The 20582-nt window shown below is 37.6% G+C and overlaps 1 protein-coding gene and 1 pseudogene across 1 annotated transcript in view; both read right to left on the bottom strand.

The window, feature by feature from the left end:
• Window positions 1-20582, bottom strand: part of HDAC9 (histone deacetylase 9) — a 572450-nt gene that overhangs the window by 318752 nt on the left and 233116 nt on the right. The window contains exon 13 of the mRNA XM_057549729.1: window positions 3328-3505. Coding sequence (XP_057405712.1) covers window positions 3328-3505 — 178 coding nt within the window. The remainder of the gene's footprint in view (window positions 1-3327; window positions 3506-20582) is intronic.
• On the bottom strand, window positions 16177-16971 carry LOC130708618 (BTB/POZ domain-containing protein KCTD5-like; annotated as a pseudogene).

Below are 20582 nucleotides of genomic sequence, written 5' to 3'. Positions count from 1 at the left end.
GTGAGAATTAGATAAGCAAATTTTGGAGGAATTTTTCAGGAGAAATTTCAAGCACATATATTTGAGGACAGTAACTTCAAAACTGATTATCTACCCAAATGAAATTAATCTCTCCATTCTGATACAGGTGGTAACATTAGTTACTCTGAGAAGTCTTAAAACACACACATAAACACATGCAGACACATATACATACACACACACGATTACCCACACACACATATACATATTTACAGATATACACGTGCACACAGATGTGAACAAAAACACACATATAACTTTTCTTTACTCTGTTAAAGAGAGGCACATAGGAAGAGGAAAAAATACTGGAATAAATAAATGTATAGTTTACTTATGGTTACCTCTGAGTGATAGAATAATAGGTGATTCTCCTTTTCAGTTTTCCAAATTTACCAAATTACTTTCCATGAACATTTTTTTAAATTAAAAAAATATGTGTTACTCCCAAATTTCACTTAACACACCAATAATCTTTTCTGTGTGTAGCTGCATGTAATTCATGTCTATTTACTCTCATTTCATTCAGATATTCATTTGTTTATTATACAGTAAGTACATACACTGAGTACCCTCCTTGGGCTAGCCATATATACCTATGTGCTAGGGTTAGAGAGAAGAGAAAACACAATCTCTTCCCGCACAGAGAGCCCATCTGAACACAATCCCCAAAATAAATAATTACAATCTTTCAGTGAAAAATCCAGTTTGTTATGAGGGATCATAATTGATTTAATTTGGATTTAGCTGGCCGAACAAGGCTTCATGAAGGAAATAACACGTAAACTAAAACCTGAAGGATTAATGGGAGTTTGCCTGACTAGGGAAAGTATCTTTAATTAAAAAACAAAAAGCAAAAACAAACCAAAAAAAAACAGGAAAAAAGGTCAGTTTTGCTACTCTCACACTGAAATATTCAAATGTATTTCACTTTCTGTCACAGTGTGCCACCCACTAGACATCAATTTAAAAATTCTTTTAACTAAACTATTTGTAATGGCTTTCATAAACATTGGTTTCGTTTGAGCACTATAATTCTACTTCACATTAGACACTGACTTAAAAAGATAATGTTACAAAGAAAGAATTTACTCACAGAATATGTAAAGGAACCTAGTGTTGGGAGAAAGAAGACCTTAAATGCTACTGGGTGATGGGGAAGATAAAGCCAGTCAAATTTATTTGCCATTAAATTCTTGTGTCAATGAATCCCATTTGGTATAAACTTAGCACAATTATCTCATCTACTCTCAATGGTCTGTTGTGAGCCATGACCAAGCCTCATCTCTGTTAGGAACAGCTGAGTAGAAAGGAAGACTATGGCAGAGAAAATGACACACCTTGCCCTTTCCTTAGTCATCAGAACTCATACAAACACCATGCCTTGGCTTTACGTAGAATGAAAAAAGCACCTCTTAAATTCAGTATGATATAAAAGTTGAGTATTATTACTCATATTCCAATATAACAAAATTCATTTGAATATGTGGCAACCTGGCTCTACAATACACGTTCTTCATTAGCACTACAGCAGGTGCGTCATCTTCTTGTGCATCCAGAAATATCCTCAACCAGGCTCTCTGTAGGGCCACCAGGGAGTGGCTGCATCTTAGTCTGCTTCTTGGTCCATTCAAGTTCTCACAGGAAATGGACGAGGGACATCGTCTTTCAACAGCTGACTGAGTTCAGACCACATTTTTCCCTTGGACCACTGCTTTGTTCTTTACAAAAAGGGGATGGTGTGGCTACTCTAGTTGACTGTTGAGGATCACATGGAGGGTACAGGTTTGAATGTTGTGCCTTGAAAATTATGTGAGTTTAGTATTGAGTAACTTTTTAGTTGTTTCAAAATGTATAGCTCTTAGAGAATGACATGAAGCAAATCGCTTACCCTTACAACTTGTTTTCTCTTCCTTACTTTTTAGTGGAACAACCACTGAGTATTTAAGATTTATGACTTTCTTTTGGAAAAAAAAAAAAAGCTAAATATTCTCAAAGAACATGTGACTTCAAAGTGACTCAAATGCCACTTGATTTTTCTTGATGTACCTACACCAGATATTAAAAAGTGGGCTGCAGTCCTGGGTCATCTGGGATACCAGGGCAGGTCTGCTTTGCTCCAAGTTATAGAGGGGTCAGAGGCAGTGGCTAATGTGGTGAAGGAAATATATCCAAATATAACGACTGTAGCTCCTAGTATGGAATGTTGGCTTGGGGTGTAACACATTATAAAAAGTAGCTCCTATGCATACTTATTAAGATGTCTGTCAAAGTTAAATAACTTGCCATTTCATTCATTGATTTTTAAATAAAAGATGATATCAAGGCTTGGGAACGTGATTTCAGAAAAAGTATTTTAACTTTTCCAAGCACAAAGGGTTGCCTGAGGTCACAGAAGCCACAAAAACAAACTCTGAATCCTAAAAACTGCTTCAAAAATAAATCAGATAACCTGTGAGAGACTTTGGGGGAAGGTACATCTGAATTCTCCCCTTGCTGCATCCAAGTTATGAGCCCTTAGGGCTAGAATATCTTTCATTTGATGAGCCACAGTTTGAGAGCACGGAACAAGAACAGGGGCCAGCAGGCTTAAAGGAGTATTTATCCACATGGATATTTATGGTACAGCTCCTTTGTGAGAGAACAGCACCCTTTTTTTGTGTGTGTTCCGGACTTGACCTTCCTTTGGCCTTGGAATTATCCGGTTTGTTTTCCTCTGTAGCCAGGTTCTGAAATATCAAACACAGCTGTAGGCAAAGGAAGAGGGTGGTCAAATAGCCCACCCATCTGTGCCATAATAAATGGGAATGGAACTCATGTATGTAGAATTAAACAAGGTCTGCCTTGGCACCACTGTCTCCTATGAGTCATTTGTATGGAAAGTCAGAAGAAAACAGGGACACCAACAAAACAGCAAAAAAAACAAACTGGAAGAGGGGCACTCTTCAGACTCAAATGAAGCCAGCATCATAAATTTCCTAGTGGCCAGGACTACTAGAAGGAAGAGATTGAGGAACACTGCTAAAGAATGTTGTAGGGATTTTTGTTTCCAAAAGGGACCCACGCACCTGTTGATGTGTTTTCCAGGCCCTTGAATGATAACAATTTATGAGGCTATTAATACTAAGCCCAAGACTTATCAGATGTGCTGTTTGTCTTGTGGCCAATATAATCTCATAAAATTCGGGTTGCACTGGGTTAAAATGGAGTGTTCTGCTCTTGGAGTTATTCAGAGCATTTAAATCGCTTAATCCTACAAGAACAGTGTATTTAGCCTGCCTATTAGGGAGAGTCTTGAGGGATTCTCACCAGTTGCAGAGCCAGGCAGGAGGTGGCGGTCCATTGCTGGGTGAGGTAAAACGCAGGCAGCAGGGGAGGAATGAGTCCTGGAGACAAGACTATGTTTCTCTAATCCGTCCATGCCATCCGCGGCCAGTTGAGCTGGGCGCACCGAGAGCGCACGTGCTTGCTGCAGCTCCAGGAAGGGCTGCTGTCGAGAGAAGAGCACAGTAGAAAGAAACGTGAGACAAGCACTAAGGGAGACACTGAGAGTGACATGGCAACCAATTAAGTTCATCAGGTCAGAGACATAATAAACGGTGTGAAGGAAAAAAAAATAGAGAAAGGGAGAAACAAAACACGATCTAGTCAATAAATCCATTCAACAGATGTTTTCACACTGACGGCCAGGGCCTGTCTGCCTGGCTAAGGAGGAGGTGATGGCAGGAGGCCTGTCAGTTTGAACTGATTGAAAGAAACAGACCTTTAACCTCAAGGGGAACATTGACGTAGACTCATTTCCTACCTTGATACCAACGTTTTGAATACAGCCCCAGAACTGTTACAACGCAAAGCGGGAGAACAATTCAACTGCTTTCAAACCGCCAACGAGGCTCAATTCTGAAAACCCTATCTTGAATTTATGTCAGTAATATTGTCAATGACATTTATGGGAGCCTAAGAATTGCCAATTAAATGACTATATTTGACAGCTTTCAGTCTTCATATAATGGTACAGAATAAGGAATTTTTCATAGGTTGCATGGTGTAATCTCAGTACTATGAAAAGGTTTAGTTTCTTTATAAAGTATTAAATACAATCTCAGTGATTTAACAGCATTATCATTCTTCATACTTCTCAAGTTATGAAATCAAAGAGCCAGAATTTGGAAGCTCCTGAAGGATTCACTTGGTCTATTCCTCTGTCTCCAAAAGAGACAATCTCTAAAATAGAGACAGGCGGTTAATTTAACTATCAATGTTACACACCGAATATTTCCTCTCTTCAACAGCAGGGGATTCATAACCTTCGTGTTGATTTTTATGTTTGTCTCCTTTTCCATGTTCCCAACAAACGTGAAAAGTAGCTGAACAGTGGTACAAAGGATGATCATCACGTTCCATGGAAAAGGAAACTAATACACCAAAAGGTTAACAAAGCCTCTTAAATACAAGCCTAATTGCTATAATTCTTAAAATGTACATGCTCTTCTGCTTTGGTCTACCTGCCAGGCATGTACTGTTTTAAGACTGAATGCAAACATCACCTCTCCTTAGTAAGGCCCTGCCTTAACCTTCTTCTTAGGGTGGTGTTCCTCTAGCACAAGGCTTGGTACATCCTTAGTGTACAAATTATTTACTTAGTGAGAATGCTAACAAATCTATATACAACACAACTGTATTCAATGCATATTACATGGTTTTATGTCAGTATGACTTTCTCTGTATGAGTTAATGCTGTATATAAAAATGAGTTGACTATGAATATATATTTAGTTATAGACCAGAGACAGAGATTCCCCAACTTAGAAAAAAGTTAAGAATCCTTTAAAATTAACTTTAAAATAAGTTATAATTAATGTATGTGTATATGGTGTTACTTCAGTTTTGCTCTGCAGAATAACTGAACCATCAATCAATTGGAAGGCATTTGTCACATCATTGAGCTCCGGGCATTTGCTTTGATGATTAGAATGATTTGGCCAGGATGTAGTTCTAGTTCTAATAGTTTTAACACATCTACAGGAGTCTAAATCTCTTGTTTTCTTGAGCATCTCCATGTTCAATTCCCTAAGGTACAGCAGTAGGATTGACATGGTTCCTCCCCTCATGAAACTTATACAGGGAATGTAAATGTGAAATTATGACTTTGGGAGTTTTCTATGGAGAAAATGAGCTCTTCTGCATGTGATCTAAAATGCCTGGGTAAATATATACCTGGATGTTTGTAATATCTATCCCTTCTGTCTCTTTCTATTATAATGCAAACTAATGCAAAGGCCCTTGATTGATTACCCTACCTCTAAAATCAACCCATCCAATTCTTTCCTGCAAGAATTCTCTTCCTAAAGCTCTCCTATAAGTAAAAAGCTGATAGAAAGTCTGTGAAGGTTAAAGCAAAGTTTGAAGAACCTCACCAGCCTGTCATCTGGAATCTCCCTAAGTGAGGCCAACTTGAATTTCAATGTTAGATATTCTATTCCTTTTTCAGATTCCAGCTCAAATCCTATCTACTGTATAACAAATATCATCCCCAGGGCTGCATTCATGGGCTCTTTCCCGTATAAAAAATATTAAAAATTAAATTTTAGGCTAATATTGGCATACATTGGAATCATTATTATAATATTCATTTTTTCTGATTAAAAATTAACATTTTTGGGACCCCTTAGTGTATCATGGGTTCTGGGCACAGTGTCTACTGTGTCTAACGGATATGTTGGCTCTGATCATTCGTGCTTCCAATCTATCTTTTCTGTATCACCCCCTCTAGGTGTGCCCATGAAGCTTCACATTCAGCAACCATTCACTACCTCTAAAGTCCTCTTCAAATTTTACATGGAACCTTTTCAAGACCATATATTACATGCACTTTCCCTCTCCACTACATTCCCATCACACTTTGTTTTTCTCTCTCCATTTCCCTGCCACCATCTTTTATATTTTAGAGTTACTGCATGCAGTAACTACTTACTGAGGTCACACTCTGAGCCAGACACTTTGCAGGTGTGTTGAGCCTTTTTTATGTTTATTGTCTAGTGAGGAGACAGATACTAAATATTTCTAAGTATAATGTAATTATAAATATAATGAGTGCTATATGGGAAAAATGCAGAGTACCATGAAAAACTGTCAAGAAGAACCTAATGTAGAGGTTGAGGGAACTTTAAGAAAGTGACATTTAACTTGAGATGTAAAAGATAAATTCCATTAGCCAGATGCAAAGTGGGGAGAAGGCTCTAGATAGGTTTTGTGTGTGTGTGTGTGTGTGTGTGTGTGTGTGTGTGTGTGTGTGTGTGTGTGTGGTGTGTGTGAAATCATCTTTCCATGTGTAATATTGAAAGCTCTTTGAACCAGGGACTGGATCTATATCATCTGTGAACTTATATTCTGCTGCATTTTGTATCTTTTCTTATGCTTTCTCGAAGCTAAATATTTATTTGTGCATTAAGAATATGTAACATGGGACTTGCAGTGGTTAAGAATCCGCCTGCCAATGCAGGGGACACGGGTTCGATCCCTGGTCCGGGAAGACCCCACATGTCACGGAGCAACTAAGCCCGTGTGCCACAACTACTGAGCCTGCTCTCTAAAGCCCGTGAGCCACAACTACTGAGCCCACGTGCCACAACTACTGAAGCCTACACGCCTAGAGCCCGTACTCTGCAACAAGAGAAACCACCGCAATAAGAAGCCTGTGCACCGCTACGAAGAGCAGCCCCCGCTCGCCGCAACTAGAGAAGGCCCACGCGCAGCAACAAAGACCCAATGCAACCAAGATAGATTAATTAATTAATTAATTTTTAAAAAAGCATATGTAACAGATATTTGAGAGTTAAAGGCCATGTTTTTTTTCAAATAACATAACCATGTTTTAGATGACTGGGGTTACTAAATGTTTTACCTCTTAATGAATAACTCAATACTGTAAGAGCTCCATGTAAATACCACTGCCACCTTCTTTCTTTCTTTGCTAATAAAGCATATTTATTGCTTTACTTGGACTTCACAGGAACCTTTGAGATAATGGAATTACAGTTTGCTACCTCATAACCAAGATACAAATGTTACACCTCAACACAGACCTTTACAAACAGGCAAGCAAATTCTACTTACTCAATTCTACTTATCTAATCTACTTATCCATACTATTAGGAATACGGCAATGTAGGTAAGAGACAAACAACTACTTGTTCAATAGTAGTTATTTATTCATCACATGTAAGTGTCCTTCCAATATCTACTGTGCATGCAGATAGAAAATACTGATAGATCCCATGCTGGGTTGTATAGATAGGAAAGTGAGTTAAGCATGGCTCCTGATCTTATAGGTTGACACCCAAATTCAAGCACTTTGTCCATAAATAGGAGGTTCCATAAGGATATGAGCTTTGCCTACTGAATCATATATTCCCATGCAGTGTTTCACACATATAGTAGGTGTTAACAAATATATCTTGAATAAATACATGAATAGAAAGGAGATACATGGCCATCTTTAAGATCTCACTACAAGGATAAAACAAGAAAGCATTTTATAAGCAATCATTATATAAAGAACCAAGGAATGGCTAATGAAAATATAAGAAAATAGAGAACAGACAAAACAATTATCCAAGTACTATACTCTGAAGTTATTTAGTGATGGAGCCAAGAGCTGAGGGAAACAAGTGATTTGAGAATTATTTTTTTCCTTTGTGCTTTTATGCGGTTTCCAAACTTTCTGCATATCACAATTAAGAAAAATGGCAAATGTTATTTAAAATAAATAGTTGAACCTTTCAAACCCTTCACTGGGACAGATTCATAATCATTGGTTCTAAGAGCAGACATGGATCAAATATTTTTGAACCTTCTACCAAAAAAGGACTATAAAAGAGAGAAAAGTTTATTCACTTTCAAAAGAGTTGACTACAATTATATGCCTTTACAAATGAAATATAGCTTTTAATGTATAGGGCAAATCTTGACAATCCAGTAAGGCACTGATTATTATGGTACATATTAGTGACCAAAGTATCACAAAACTGTAGGCCACTTTTATTTCAGATGGATATTACTCCTTACCAATAAAAAGCTTCCTTCATGAGGCTGAAAATTGAGATAGTATTTTTATAGCTAAAAAAGTGTTTCATTAAACATTTTTTTCTATTAGCAATTTTAACGAGAGAGAATTTTGTTCATGGCTATTTCCCATACTTCGAAGTAAGGACAAAAATGCATGTCTCTCTTTTGCATCATCAGAAAAATAAAATATCTAACAGTTCAGAACCTAGTGCTACTAAAAATTGCATGGATACCCAAATTAACCTGTCATCTATTGAGTGCCTTTGGAAAATGTGTCATGCCTAATAAATGAATAATAAACATGCCCTCATCCCCTGAAAGCATTCTTGTTTAAAATACTTTTTAAATATATGTAGTATTTTGAGCCTGTTTCTTATGCATACATGGTCTTTCTTTTTTCAGGTGATTTAACTAGGGACTTGGTTTTGATTGGTTACTTTGCCAGACTGTTATTCAGGGACATTCTGTCAGGCTACTGAGATGTGTACAACAACCTTTTCTATATGAAGTGGCGTAAGGCCACTACGCCTGGACATCTTCTGTCTCCTCCCACTGATAAAAGTTGCAAAGTACTTTCAGTGAAGAGTTATTATGCCTCTACTTTATAAATTCTTCAATGATGCCTAGCAGGACATCAATGTCATTGGGGCCTGGGCCTTCCTAAGCTGTGGGGCATAGGCATTGCCATCTATTTGGAAAGTGGGTCTCTACATATAGGTCTCTGTATGGCAGGCACAATGTTCTTGCTTAGAGTTAAATATTTGAGAGGGCTTGCTAATGGAGATTATGAAATGATAAAGCCCCTGGGTTAAGGAGACTTCAAGGTTCTATTTTTCTGTGATAGCAGTGATTTTTTTATTTTGCTTCTGTTTGGTTTTATTTTGCTTTCTTGTTGCCACTGCTCAGGGACCTATTTTATGGCTTCTGGGTTTTCACTTTGTTCTGGATGGTTACCTTTGCTTCCAGACATATTACTCATTGTGTGCTATAATCAATATCATCATGCAATTTCAGCAAAAGCAAATACAGAAATCATAAATTATAGTGTTTAATCTTTGAAATAATCAAAATTATTTGAATTAGTTTAATAAAAGATATGACCTAAAAATAAAGGAAAAAGGATCATGGGAAAATAATTAGAAAAAATATTAAAATTCTGTTTCTAAAGCCATTTCTTTAAAGAATATGTTCCTCCTTGTTTGGCATTATGAGAAAATTAAATTTTCTTTTTGGTTTGCAGTGCTTTAAATTTAAGAAGTCTTGCTTTTACAGAAAATTAGAATCTTAAATATCCCTAGAGATTATCTTACAAGATGCCAAGGGCTAGTGGGAATTTACATGTTCTAAAGTCTTTGTATTATTCAGTATGGGTGTGGAAATACTGGTTAATTTTAGACTTTTAAAAGCTAAATATGCATGTTAATAATTTAAAAGTAGCTATTAAATAAACAGAAATAACATGCAAACTATAAAGTAGACAAACATTTTTAGAAAGAGACAAAACAAAAAAGCAATCAGTCTAAAAATAAATGGAGAAAAAAATGAAGCACTGAAAAAGCTGTACAAATATAATTCACAAAATAAGATGCTACAAACAAATTCCCACATATCACTAAACACAGTTGATGTGAATGTACTCAATTTGCCAGTTAAAAGATGAAGACAGTCAAACTGAATTTCAAAAGTACAAAGGCTATATTCTTTGGCAGACCAAGATTAAATTAAAAGGTTCTATGATATAAGAAAATACTAACAACACAACAACAAAAAGACGTAAAAGCCTTGTGCAGCCCTGTTAAAACCAGATGAAATAGACTTTATGGGGAAAATATTAGAGACCATATGAAGGTATATATAAAATAATACAGAAGTTCAATTAACCAAAAAAACAATTCTAAAACTAATAACAGGGGCCCAAAATGTAAAAAGCATAAATTGGCAAAACTATAAAGAAAAATCAACATCATGGAAGGAGATTATAACAAACGTATAACAAAATGAGTGAGGTTACAAAAGATTTGAATTAACACAATTCCTTGGTGATATATTGAAACTTGCAGCCAAACATATTCTTTCAAGCACACATGTAACAACTGCAAAATTGACCAATACAATAAAGGAGGTGTCAACAAACTTTAAAGAATTAATATTTAAAATGGAATGTTATTCAGCCTTAAAAAGGAAGGAAATTCTGACATATGCTACAACATGGATAAACCTTGAAGACACCATACTAGGTGGAATATGCCAGTTACAAAGGACAAATATTGTGTGACTCCACTTATATAATACACCTAGAGTAACTAAATTCATATAGACAGAAAGTAGGATGGTGGTTGCCAGGGGCTAGCAAGAAGGGGAAATGGAGAGTTATTGTTCAATGGCTACAGAGTTTCAATTTGGGAAGAGAAAAATGTTCTGGAGATGGTTCATGGTGATGGTTGCACAGCAATGTGAATATACTTGATTGCCACTGAACTGTACACTTAAAAATGGTTAAACAGTAAATTTTCTGTTACATATATTTTACTGAAAAAAAGAGAAATTAATATTATTCAAATCATATATGAGGACCACATTATAGTCAGAGATGTAAGCTAGGTAGATGAAAAGATACACTATATTTTGTGATAGAATCACTATCATAAAGACAACAGTTCTTCCCAAAAGAATCTATAATTTCTGGAATGTTTAAGCTGATTCTAAATTTTGCATAGGAGAGCAAAGGCAGAGAATAGCCAAGTGAATTTTGAAAATAAAGAATAAGTTGGGGAGATATGCCCAACCAGATATCTGTACATACTAAAAACTAAATTACTTAAGACATATTAGCACAAGAATAGATTAACGGGCTTCCCTGGTGGCGCAGTGGTTGGGAGTCCGCCTGCCAATGCAGGGGACACGGGTTCAAGCCCTGCTCCAGGAGGATCCCACATGCCGCAGAGCAACTTGGCCCGTGCACCACAACTACTGAGCCTGTGCTCTAGAGTCCGCGAGCCACAAGTGCTGATGGCCACGTGCCTAGAGCCTGTGCTCCGCAACAAGAGAGGCCACCGCAATGAGAAGCCCGCGCACTGCAACGAAGACCCAACGCCGTCAAAATTAAATAAATTTTTTAAAAAAAGAATAGATTAACGGAAGAGAATAGAGAGCCTAGAAGCAGACCCATGAGTACATGGAAACTTGTGATATATAACAGAGATGATCTACAGAGTAGCAGGTAAACAAAAAATAGTCAATAAACGATGTTGGGAACACTGGTTATCCATAAGGGAACAACGAATTTAGATACCTACCTAACACTACATGCAAAAAACAACTGAAAGTGGATGAAAAACTTAAATGTAAATGCACAATTTTTAAAGTTTTATGGAAGTAGATGGAGAATATCATTCTAAACTTGAGGAAGGAAAGAAATTCAAATACTTCTGTTCATCATAAGCCAGAAAAACACAAGCCAGAAATTGGGTAGAAATATTTGCAAAACATAGAATAATGCAATGTTTAATGTCTACGTTACCTATATAACTCCTAAAAATAAATAGGAACAGAAAATGAACAGAAAGTATGAACAGGAAATTCCCAGATTAAATAATAAAATATTTCAATAAATCAACAAACACATGAATAGAAAAACCTCACTAGTAATCAGAAAAATGCAAATTAAAACCAACATGAGATACCAATTTATACTCATGAGATTGACCAGAAATTTAAAAGTCTGATGATACCAAGCATTACAGAAAACATAGAGCAAGAGAAACTCATAGACTGCTTGTAGAAGAATAAATCATTATAACCACCTTAAAGAACAATGGACTAATATTTAGTAACAGTGAAGATGGACAGTAAACCTACAGTATAAATGGTGAATGAGTGAAAAAAGCCAGCAAAAAATGTATATGAAGTCAATTATTTAAGTTTAAAATATGCAAGTAAAAAAAAAATATACAAGTTAATATACATTGTTTAAGTATATACGAATATAATAAAAATATAAAGAAATGCATGGGAAAAATAAAAAGCAAATTCAGAAAAGAAGGAATGGGAGGAGGATGAAATAAGAAAGAGATACATAGTAAACTTTATATATATTATGTTTTATCTCTCAAGCTGGATGTTATGGATGTTCATTATATAATCTTTATTATTTTTTCTGTATATTAACACATTTAAAATAAGTGTTAAATGTTTAATAAATTGGCACATATAAAACACCAATATTATTATAACATAAAATTGGTTTTATTGAAAAGACTAAGTTTTTGTAGGGAGGGAACAAAGATTCACTGGAAAATACAAAAAGAAAAAAATAAGAGAAAAAAGAAATAAAGAAAAAGTAAAAGTAGGTGAGAAAAAAATAAGTATGAAAAATATATTTTTTAGTAACTTTAAGTATGCTAATTTACTTTTAGGTCATATATTCATAAGATATCAATTAATTTGTACTAGATTGCACTGATTGATAAATGAATACAATAAAATGTACAATTAAGTATATTTTGTCTTTAGAATTTCAACATATTGTCATTAAATTCATCTCAATGAGAAAACAATGATACTGAAAGGACTGAGAAATTAGTGCAGAAAAATGTAAACTGGAAACTTGAAATGATTATTTGGAACAGAAGAAAAAACAAATTTAAATGTGCAAACTTTAAGAAACTAAAGAAACATAAAGACACTTAAAAGCAATCATTTCTAAGTATTGATAATATGACTGATTTATTGTTATTTTCTTAATATTTTGGCTGACCTGTATTTTCCAAATTGCCTAATAAGCAGCATTTTTAACTCTATTTTTAAAGTTATTTTCAAATGTTACACTTTATTGTGATATCAATATTTTAAGTGGTTAAATATGCTAAGGGTATTAGAATGGATATTAATTTGGACTTGGAAAAAGAGAGACTACTAGATACCTGTGAACAGAAACCCAACTGCATTTTCATACTCTCAGTCCTAAACCTAGAGCCCAGAACACAAGGGCTCACTAAATGTTGAGAATGTATATATTATATCATAGAAATATAACTGCTTCTAGTCTAAGATTAGGGGAAAAATCTGACTCTCTCATGTATTTGACTGAGCTGATAAATCTACCTAATTTTTTTCAATGTAATTTAAATTTCTTGTTTTCTTCTTCACATTGTGTCAGAAAACACTTTGGTAAACCCAAACCTATCAGCAACTCTAGGTCACTAAGATTTTCTCTAGTATTTTGTTTTTAACTCACCAGTGTATTGGAAAAATCATTTTATCCAATTAGAACCACAGTTAGAACAGAGTGATTGAGATGAAGTTTCAGAGAAAGTCTACTCTCCTGGAGATGTTATTGGGTGTGTATAAGTAATTCAATATTACCTTGGGGCTTGAAGTAGGGGTGGGCCACTGGGTGATGACATTTGGCTAAAAACTGGTATAGTGCCGAATAGAACCCAAATATGGTACCTGAGAGCAGTGGTCTCCGAAGTTGGGAGTACACATGCATCCAGTGAGTGCAGAAGAAAATAGCAGAGCTTCTACTCGTATTTTATTTTTAAATAAAAACACAAGAAAGCAAATTAACTATATTAATATTTGATATATGGCTAGACAGTAGGATTTACACCCAGTCCCTGCATCAAGGGTCATACAGCACAAACTCTCTGAGATATCCTAAGTCAGGGAGGAGAGTCCAATTTCAAACCTTAATACAGAGCTACAGTAATCAAAACAGTGTGCCTAAGGAGAGACATATAGAATTGGAATTGAACTGAACCCAGAAATAAACCCTTCCATTTATGGTCAACTGATTTTCATCAAGGGTGCCAAGACAATTCAAAAGGGAAAGAACAGTCTTTCAGCAAATGGAGCTGGGACAATTGCATACCCACAGGCAAATGAAATTGAACCACTTCCTCACACGAAACACAAAACTTAACTCCAAATGGATCACAGAATAAATACGAGAGCTAAAACTATAAAATTATTAGAAGAAATATAGAAGTAAATCTTCTTAGATATAAGGCCCAAAACAGTGACCCCCCTCCCCAGAATACAGATATAATCAGAAGTAAAAACTTTTATGCTTCAAAGGACACCATCAAGTAAATAGTTAACACACAAATCAGAGAGAATATCTGCAAACTATATACCTGATCAGAGACTTGTACCCAGCCTGTCTAAAGTATTCTTATGCGTCGATAATAAAAAGACAACCCAATTTAAAAATGAGTAAAGTTTCTGAATAAACATTTCTCTAAAATACATCTACAAATGGCCAATAAGCACATGAAAAGATGTTCAACATCATTAGCCGTCAGGGATTTGCAAATCAAAACCACAATAAGATGCAGCTTCATACCAACTAGAATGGTTTACCATAAAAAAGATAGCTAATAACAAGTGTTGGTGAGGATGTGGAGGAATTGGAACTGTCATACACTGTTGGAGGGAAGACAAAATGATGCAGCCGCTTTGAAAAACAGTTCTGCAGTTCCTTGAAAAGCTAAACTTAGAGCTACCATATGACCCAGCAATTTCAGTAATATGTATATACCTAAGAGAAATGAAAATATGTCTCACAAAAACTCATACATGAATGCTCATATCAGCACTATTCATAATAGACCAAAGTAGAAACAACCCAAATATCCATCAACTGATGAATGGATAAATAAAATATGGTATATCTATGCAATGGAATGCTATCCAGCCATAAAAACTTTTTGTTTTGTTTTTTCCTCATTTGCAAAACCACAATCATCCTTGCTATTTTCAGGGGAAAACTTAGGTATTAAACTGCAAGCTCATAAAATACAAATACCTAAAAAAGTATAAATATCCTCCTAGAATAAATTTTATTGCATTAACTCTTAATATCTTCAAACCTTAAAAAAGACAAGCCTATGTATTATGCCAGGGTCGTAGATCAAACAAGGGCAAAGTGGCCGGCAGCTCCCCACAGGGGACACCCCAAAGCCAACGGCAGGCCGCCCTCCTCCTGGGGCTCCACTGGGGAGAACTGGTCTGCTGGTGTTTCAATGTGTCCTATAGAAAAGCATGTTATAAAATGTTGAGGCCAAACATTTATCATACAACAGACCTTACAAAGAGGAGGACTTAAGTCCTAGGTTCTGAAGAACTTGGTTAATCAGGTTTGGGGGGATGGAAAAGAAAAAGGGGCACAGGCAGAAGTCTCCAGAAGCATTTGAAACTAGACGGGTCACAACCTCTGACCTACCTTCAGGCCGCCAGGGTGATCAGTGTGCACAGCTCCCCTGGGAAGCCAGAGGTCAAGAAGCAAAGAGCCGCTCATCTGGGCCAGGTCCCCCAGACTCTTGACAGTCCCCACGACCCGGTGAGCCGTCTGTTCTCGAAGCATGCATACACAAGTTCTTCTGGGAATCCAAAAGCCAGGCCCCTGCCCCGACTTCCATCCCAGGCCAGACAGAGGCATATCGACAGGGCTACTGGCTCCCCCAGGAGCCTGTGGGTGGGAGAGACGTGGCCAAACTTCTGCCTCCCTTTCCATGATGCAACAGATCATTCCAAAACGGCGCAACACTTGCAGGCATTTCTAGAAAGTACAAACACTGGGTAGTCTATGGACCCTGGGAAAGAAGGATGCAAAGGTCTCTTGCCAGGAAAATACACAACTGAGAAGCCTTGGCCGTGATTCCAGGCCTGGGTCCCGGTGGAGGAGCCTGGCTCTGAAGGAGGCCCAGCCCCAGAGCAGAGGCCGGGGAGTAGTGAAGGCGGAGGCCGCCTCTCTTGAGGAGCGGCTCGCAGACGCCGGGAGAAACCGCCATCTGTTCCCACCTGGGAGCCTGACCGCGGACGCGGACTCAGTCCCCAGAGCCACGGTGCTGCGGCCACTGCCTACCAGGGAGGCCCACGCTGCATGACGGACTGTTTATGTAGCACCAAGAACGTCGCCTTTAATGATCTTCGGTGATTCGGAAGCTTCAGGCCCGGGCTGCACTTGGAAAAGCCGAGGGAGGGCCCCCAAGGGACGCCCACCGCCAGCAGGCCTCCGGTGCAAGCGCGCATGCGGCCTCGGACGGCTGGTCCCGTGACTCAGCATCAACTTAAGAGGCAGAAAAGGACTCACACCTGGATCTCCAGGTAAATCGTCAAACGCAGGTCTCTTCCCACGGCCAAACTTCCTGAGAAGGTGGTTCGCTGCATCTTGGGAAAAGATAAAAGACTTCTTCGGCTGTTAGCCCTGTGGCTTCTTACATCCTTCTTGCAAAAAGCCTTTCTCGCTGGGCTCACTGTGGGGCCGGACAGCGAGTCTTGAAGCTCTTTAGAGGGCACGCAGAGGAACTCGGCCTGGGCTCCACTCCCCCAGTTGCAGGAAGACCTGATGCTGCCCAGGTGCTCTAATTTCCCGCCCTCATACGTGATGGACGCCACCTGCGTGAGCGCCTCTTCAACTGAAGCCGGCGGTACGCATGCTTCACCCGCACCTGTGATAGTCTGCTGTCCCATTCTCTCTGTCCTTTACAAGTGTCACTAGTGAGGTGATGTGGTAAAATTCCGCTTCCTCCTACGCTCCATCCTCCGCGAGGTCTTTGTTAATGACCAGCTTTCGGAGTCTCAGAGAGTTTTCAGCACGGGCTCCAAACAGGTGCGCTCGCTGTGCGTTAAACAGGCACCGGTTGCACCCTTGTCCGAGTCCAGGTCGGGGTCAGCCTGGCGCGAACGCTACAGGAAGGATTTCGGGTCCCGACAGGGCATCTGGCGGGTGGTGAGGAAGTAGGCGCTGCCTACGTTGGACGCGATGCGAGACGCTGGGGCGGGGGCGGGGGCGGGGCGGGAAGCCGGGCGCTGCTGCGACTGCGCATCTTCCCCCCACCAGCGCCCCCAGGAGGCCTCTGGAGGCCCGCAGTAATTCTCCATCAGGATCCCAGCAAGCCCCGCCAGAGCGCCGCAGAGTACACGTTGGTGGGTGGCGGGGAGGAGGCAAAGGTGGTCAAAAGGTACAAACTTACGGTTATAAAATAAATAAGTCCTGGGAATATAATTAATATACAGCATGGGGCCTACAGTTAATAATACTGTATTGCATATTTGAAAGAAAAAGTAAGTAATGAAGCACTGGTGCATGCTACAGCATGGATGCACTCTTGAAAACATTATGCTAAATGAAAGAAGACAGTCACAGAAGACCATGTGTTGTACAATTCTATTTATGTAAATGTCCAGAATAGACACATTTATGGAGACAGTAGATTACTGGTTCCCTAGAGTTGAGGCGGGGGCATTGGGGAATTATTGCTAATGTGCACAGAATTTCTTTTGGGGGTGATGAAATTGTTCTAAAATTGACTGTGTTGATGGTTGCACAACTGTGTGAATATACTAAAAGCCACTGAATTGTACACTGAAATGAGTCAACCATATGGTCTGTGATTTACATCTCAATAAAAAAGTTGTTAAAAATAACACTATTTTCATCATAGTATAAAAGGCTACCTCATAAGATAACATGTATTTACAGATCATGTTTATTTAATTTTTATCGCACCTTTCTTAATTTCTGTTTTTGTGCACGCTTTGTAATATATATAATATACTGATGTAGTGGTACACTTATATAATTTGTGAAAATGTGTTTTATATTTCTTTGTATATCTATGTAATGATTATGTGTATAAGTACATGCTAAAATATTTTTTATTGCTTGTGATAAAAAAAATTTAGACCTATGCATAAGAGTTGAAAGGTAGAGGGCTCCTTTCTTGTTAAGTAAAAATTTGATAAGATAGACGGTGCCTTTAACAAACATGTAAGACTTTCATTATGCCCCCTCTCCCCTAGCAATGGGCAGTATTTCTGAATTCTAGTATGCAAGAGTGGCACACAATCCAGGAGAAGGTGGATTAATAGCTGGATTAATAGTGAGGTTACTGCTATTTCTCTACCAACCTTCCTTCCAGTGCCAAGTGGTGGCCCCTTGTAGCAGAGGTCAGGCTCAAGGTAGCTGACTTATTGCTCTCATGTACTGACTGGTTATTTCCAGTGAGGTCAGGTCAGTCCCACTCCCTTCTTCTTAGGTTCTTCTCATTCCAAACAAGAATCTTGGTCTAGCATATTTTTTCATGCCAGCAAACAATTATACAAAAAAGCACAAAGGAAGGGTACAATTTTGTATATTAAATAATACCCTCATTTTCAAATCATGAGGAATCAATAAACAATAATATGACTCACAAGGCAGTGCTGTGGGTATCCAAATACTACAAAGCTTTCAGCTAAAGCATCAGCAGAAACAGGGAACTGATTTCAGGTGTAACCAGTGTTTATATATATGTACAGTGGGAATGTGTGTGGTGTGTAGTTAACCTGTGATTCTGGATTGAGGCTTAAAGGTTTATTCTAATACTGCTATTGACCTGCTGTGAAGCTGAACCTATTAACATCGTTCCTCAGCTGGGTAGAATGTTGGTAAAACTTACTACCTATGTACAGAGTATATATATTGCTTCAGATTCACTTATAGATATCCTCAGATATGAGTTCCAGGAGAAAATAAATTACTAATTCAGTTGCACTGTATCTGCATTTATATATGCATTATATCTATGTTCACAGATATAAATGCACTATATATGCATTTATATCTGTGAAAGGCTGGTTGCTTTAGAAATGTTTAAGACCCAGCCACTTTGGAGCAATCTTGGAAAATGACCATTTTAAACCAATGGGGATTTTACTCCACTACAGAAAACAAAAGAAACCACATTTGAATTTTGAAATTAAATAAGTAACAAGTCCATAATGAGTAATTTATTTCAAAATAAAAAGTAAAGAAAACAAGTTACATTTTTGTTCTTTCATTTGCTTTTCAGCTTCTACATTTTTACAATTGCCTGTAGAAAAAAAAATGTTCAAGAGAGTGGGTTGAAATTATTTTCATTACATAACAGCCCAGAGGAAGATGAAATTGTGCAATGGCCTAGACTAGTATCCTCTGTCTGGTTGGTAGCCAGTGAACAGTACAGCATGAACAATAGAGCTCTGGTCTAGAAATAATAGCCTGAAGATAAAGAAAAGGGAGAAAGAGGTTTCTTTTGACCATGATGAATCTCTTGAGCATTTCCTTTCTTCTTCCCTTTTGATTATTAGAGTCCAGATATAAAACAGCTCAGAGAGATGACAAGCAATATAAATCATTGCTACTTAAGAAACATGAAATAGATGGATTTGTGTTGGATAGGTGTTCTCAGTCTAAGATCTCTGGAAGAATTCTAGTGGAAATAAACCCCTGAAATTGTGTGCAAAATTGTATGAGTATGTGCACGTGTGAATTTTCTGGAGACACAGTTATAGCTTTCATCAGAAAGGTCCTTAATTTTTTTAAAAAATATTGTGAATCACAGCTCTAAGAAAAAAAATGCAGTAAGTGCCAAAATAATATCCCACTAACTACAACTTCTGGGTGTCTCTATTAATAAGCCAGTTTTAACAATGTGTTGTGAATGGATTTTTTGGAAACCCTTGGGTTCAAACATATCACAAGTTTGGTCAAGTGAGTAGGATCAGAACTCTTGCAGAATCAGGCTTTAAAGTTTTATACCCTCATCTCTCAGCCTGAAAAAGTATCTTATTGAACTCAACATTAAGGGAATCACCATATTTCACCACTTGTCTCCAGATCCAATTGTTTGTGTGAAAATTACCAAAAATGTCAAATTCCAGAATATGTGTAACATTATGTCCATTTCAGTCTTTCTCCCAAAGCATGCATGGGTCAAAGGCAAGATATTCCAAGTCTCAAGTCACTGAACTAGAGCCAATTACTAGTAGCTCCCTGCTAAAATATTTGGCTAACAAAAAAAGAAGGAGAAAGAATACTGTTTAACCTGTATTCCTTTTGGTATTTTACCACATGCATCCTCTTAAAGCAGAAAGTTTTCTGCTTAAAACAGACAAGCGTTTAAGGAAGCACACAGCTCAACCTGTAGCATGTAAAAAAGCATCTTAAATAGAATAAACACTTGTCACTGTAGGTTTAGAGCTGAAAATTGCTGTTTCCTCCACAACCAGACCTTTAACAATAATCCTAGGGTAAATTTGCTAAGATGAATAAAACATAGCACACCTCCAAATTTGATGTTTAATTTTTGAAAGGAATGCCTTTGTAAATATTTGCTCAAACCTAAAAATAAATATCACAAAAAAGTCACCAGAATTTAAAACAACTCTGTAATCATTTCTTGACTTTGGTGGAATTTAATTAATTTGTTCATTCATTCACTGTACTAAGAGTCTACTAGATGTTAGGCACTGTGTCTAGATACTAGAAGAAACAATGGTGAACAAAACAGATAACAGTCAATCCCCTGTGGAGTTTACAGTCTAGTGAGGGAGACAAATAGTCATCAAAGTTCTGCACAAAGAGATATAAAAGAGCAACCAAGGTAAGGCCTGCGAAAGGGTGGTATGGAGTCCTAATTTAAGAGAGTCAAGGAAAGCTTCTCCAAGGAAGGGATATTTGAGCCAAAGGA

This window comes from Balaenoptera acutorostrata, chromosome 7 (genome assembly GCF_949987535.1).
Source record: "Balaenoptera acutorostrata chromosome 7, mBalAcu1.1, whole genome shotgun sequence".
NCBI lineage: Eukaryota > Metazoa > Chordata > Mammalia > Artiodactyla > Balaenopteridae > Balaenoptera > Balaenoptera acutorostrata.
The sequence above is the reverse complement of the archived record's forward strand: the minus strand, read 5'-3'. Positions and strand labels throughout refer to the sequence as shown.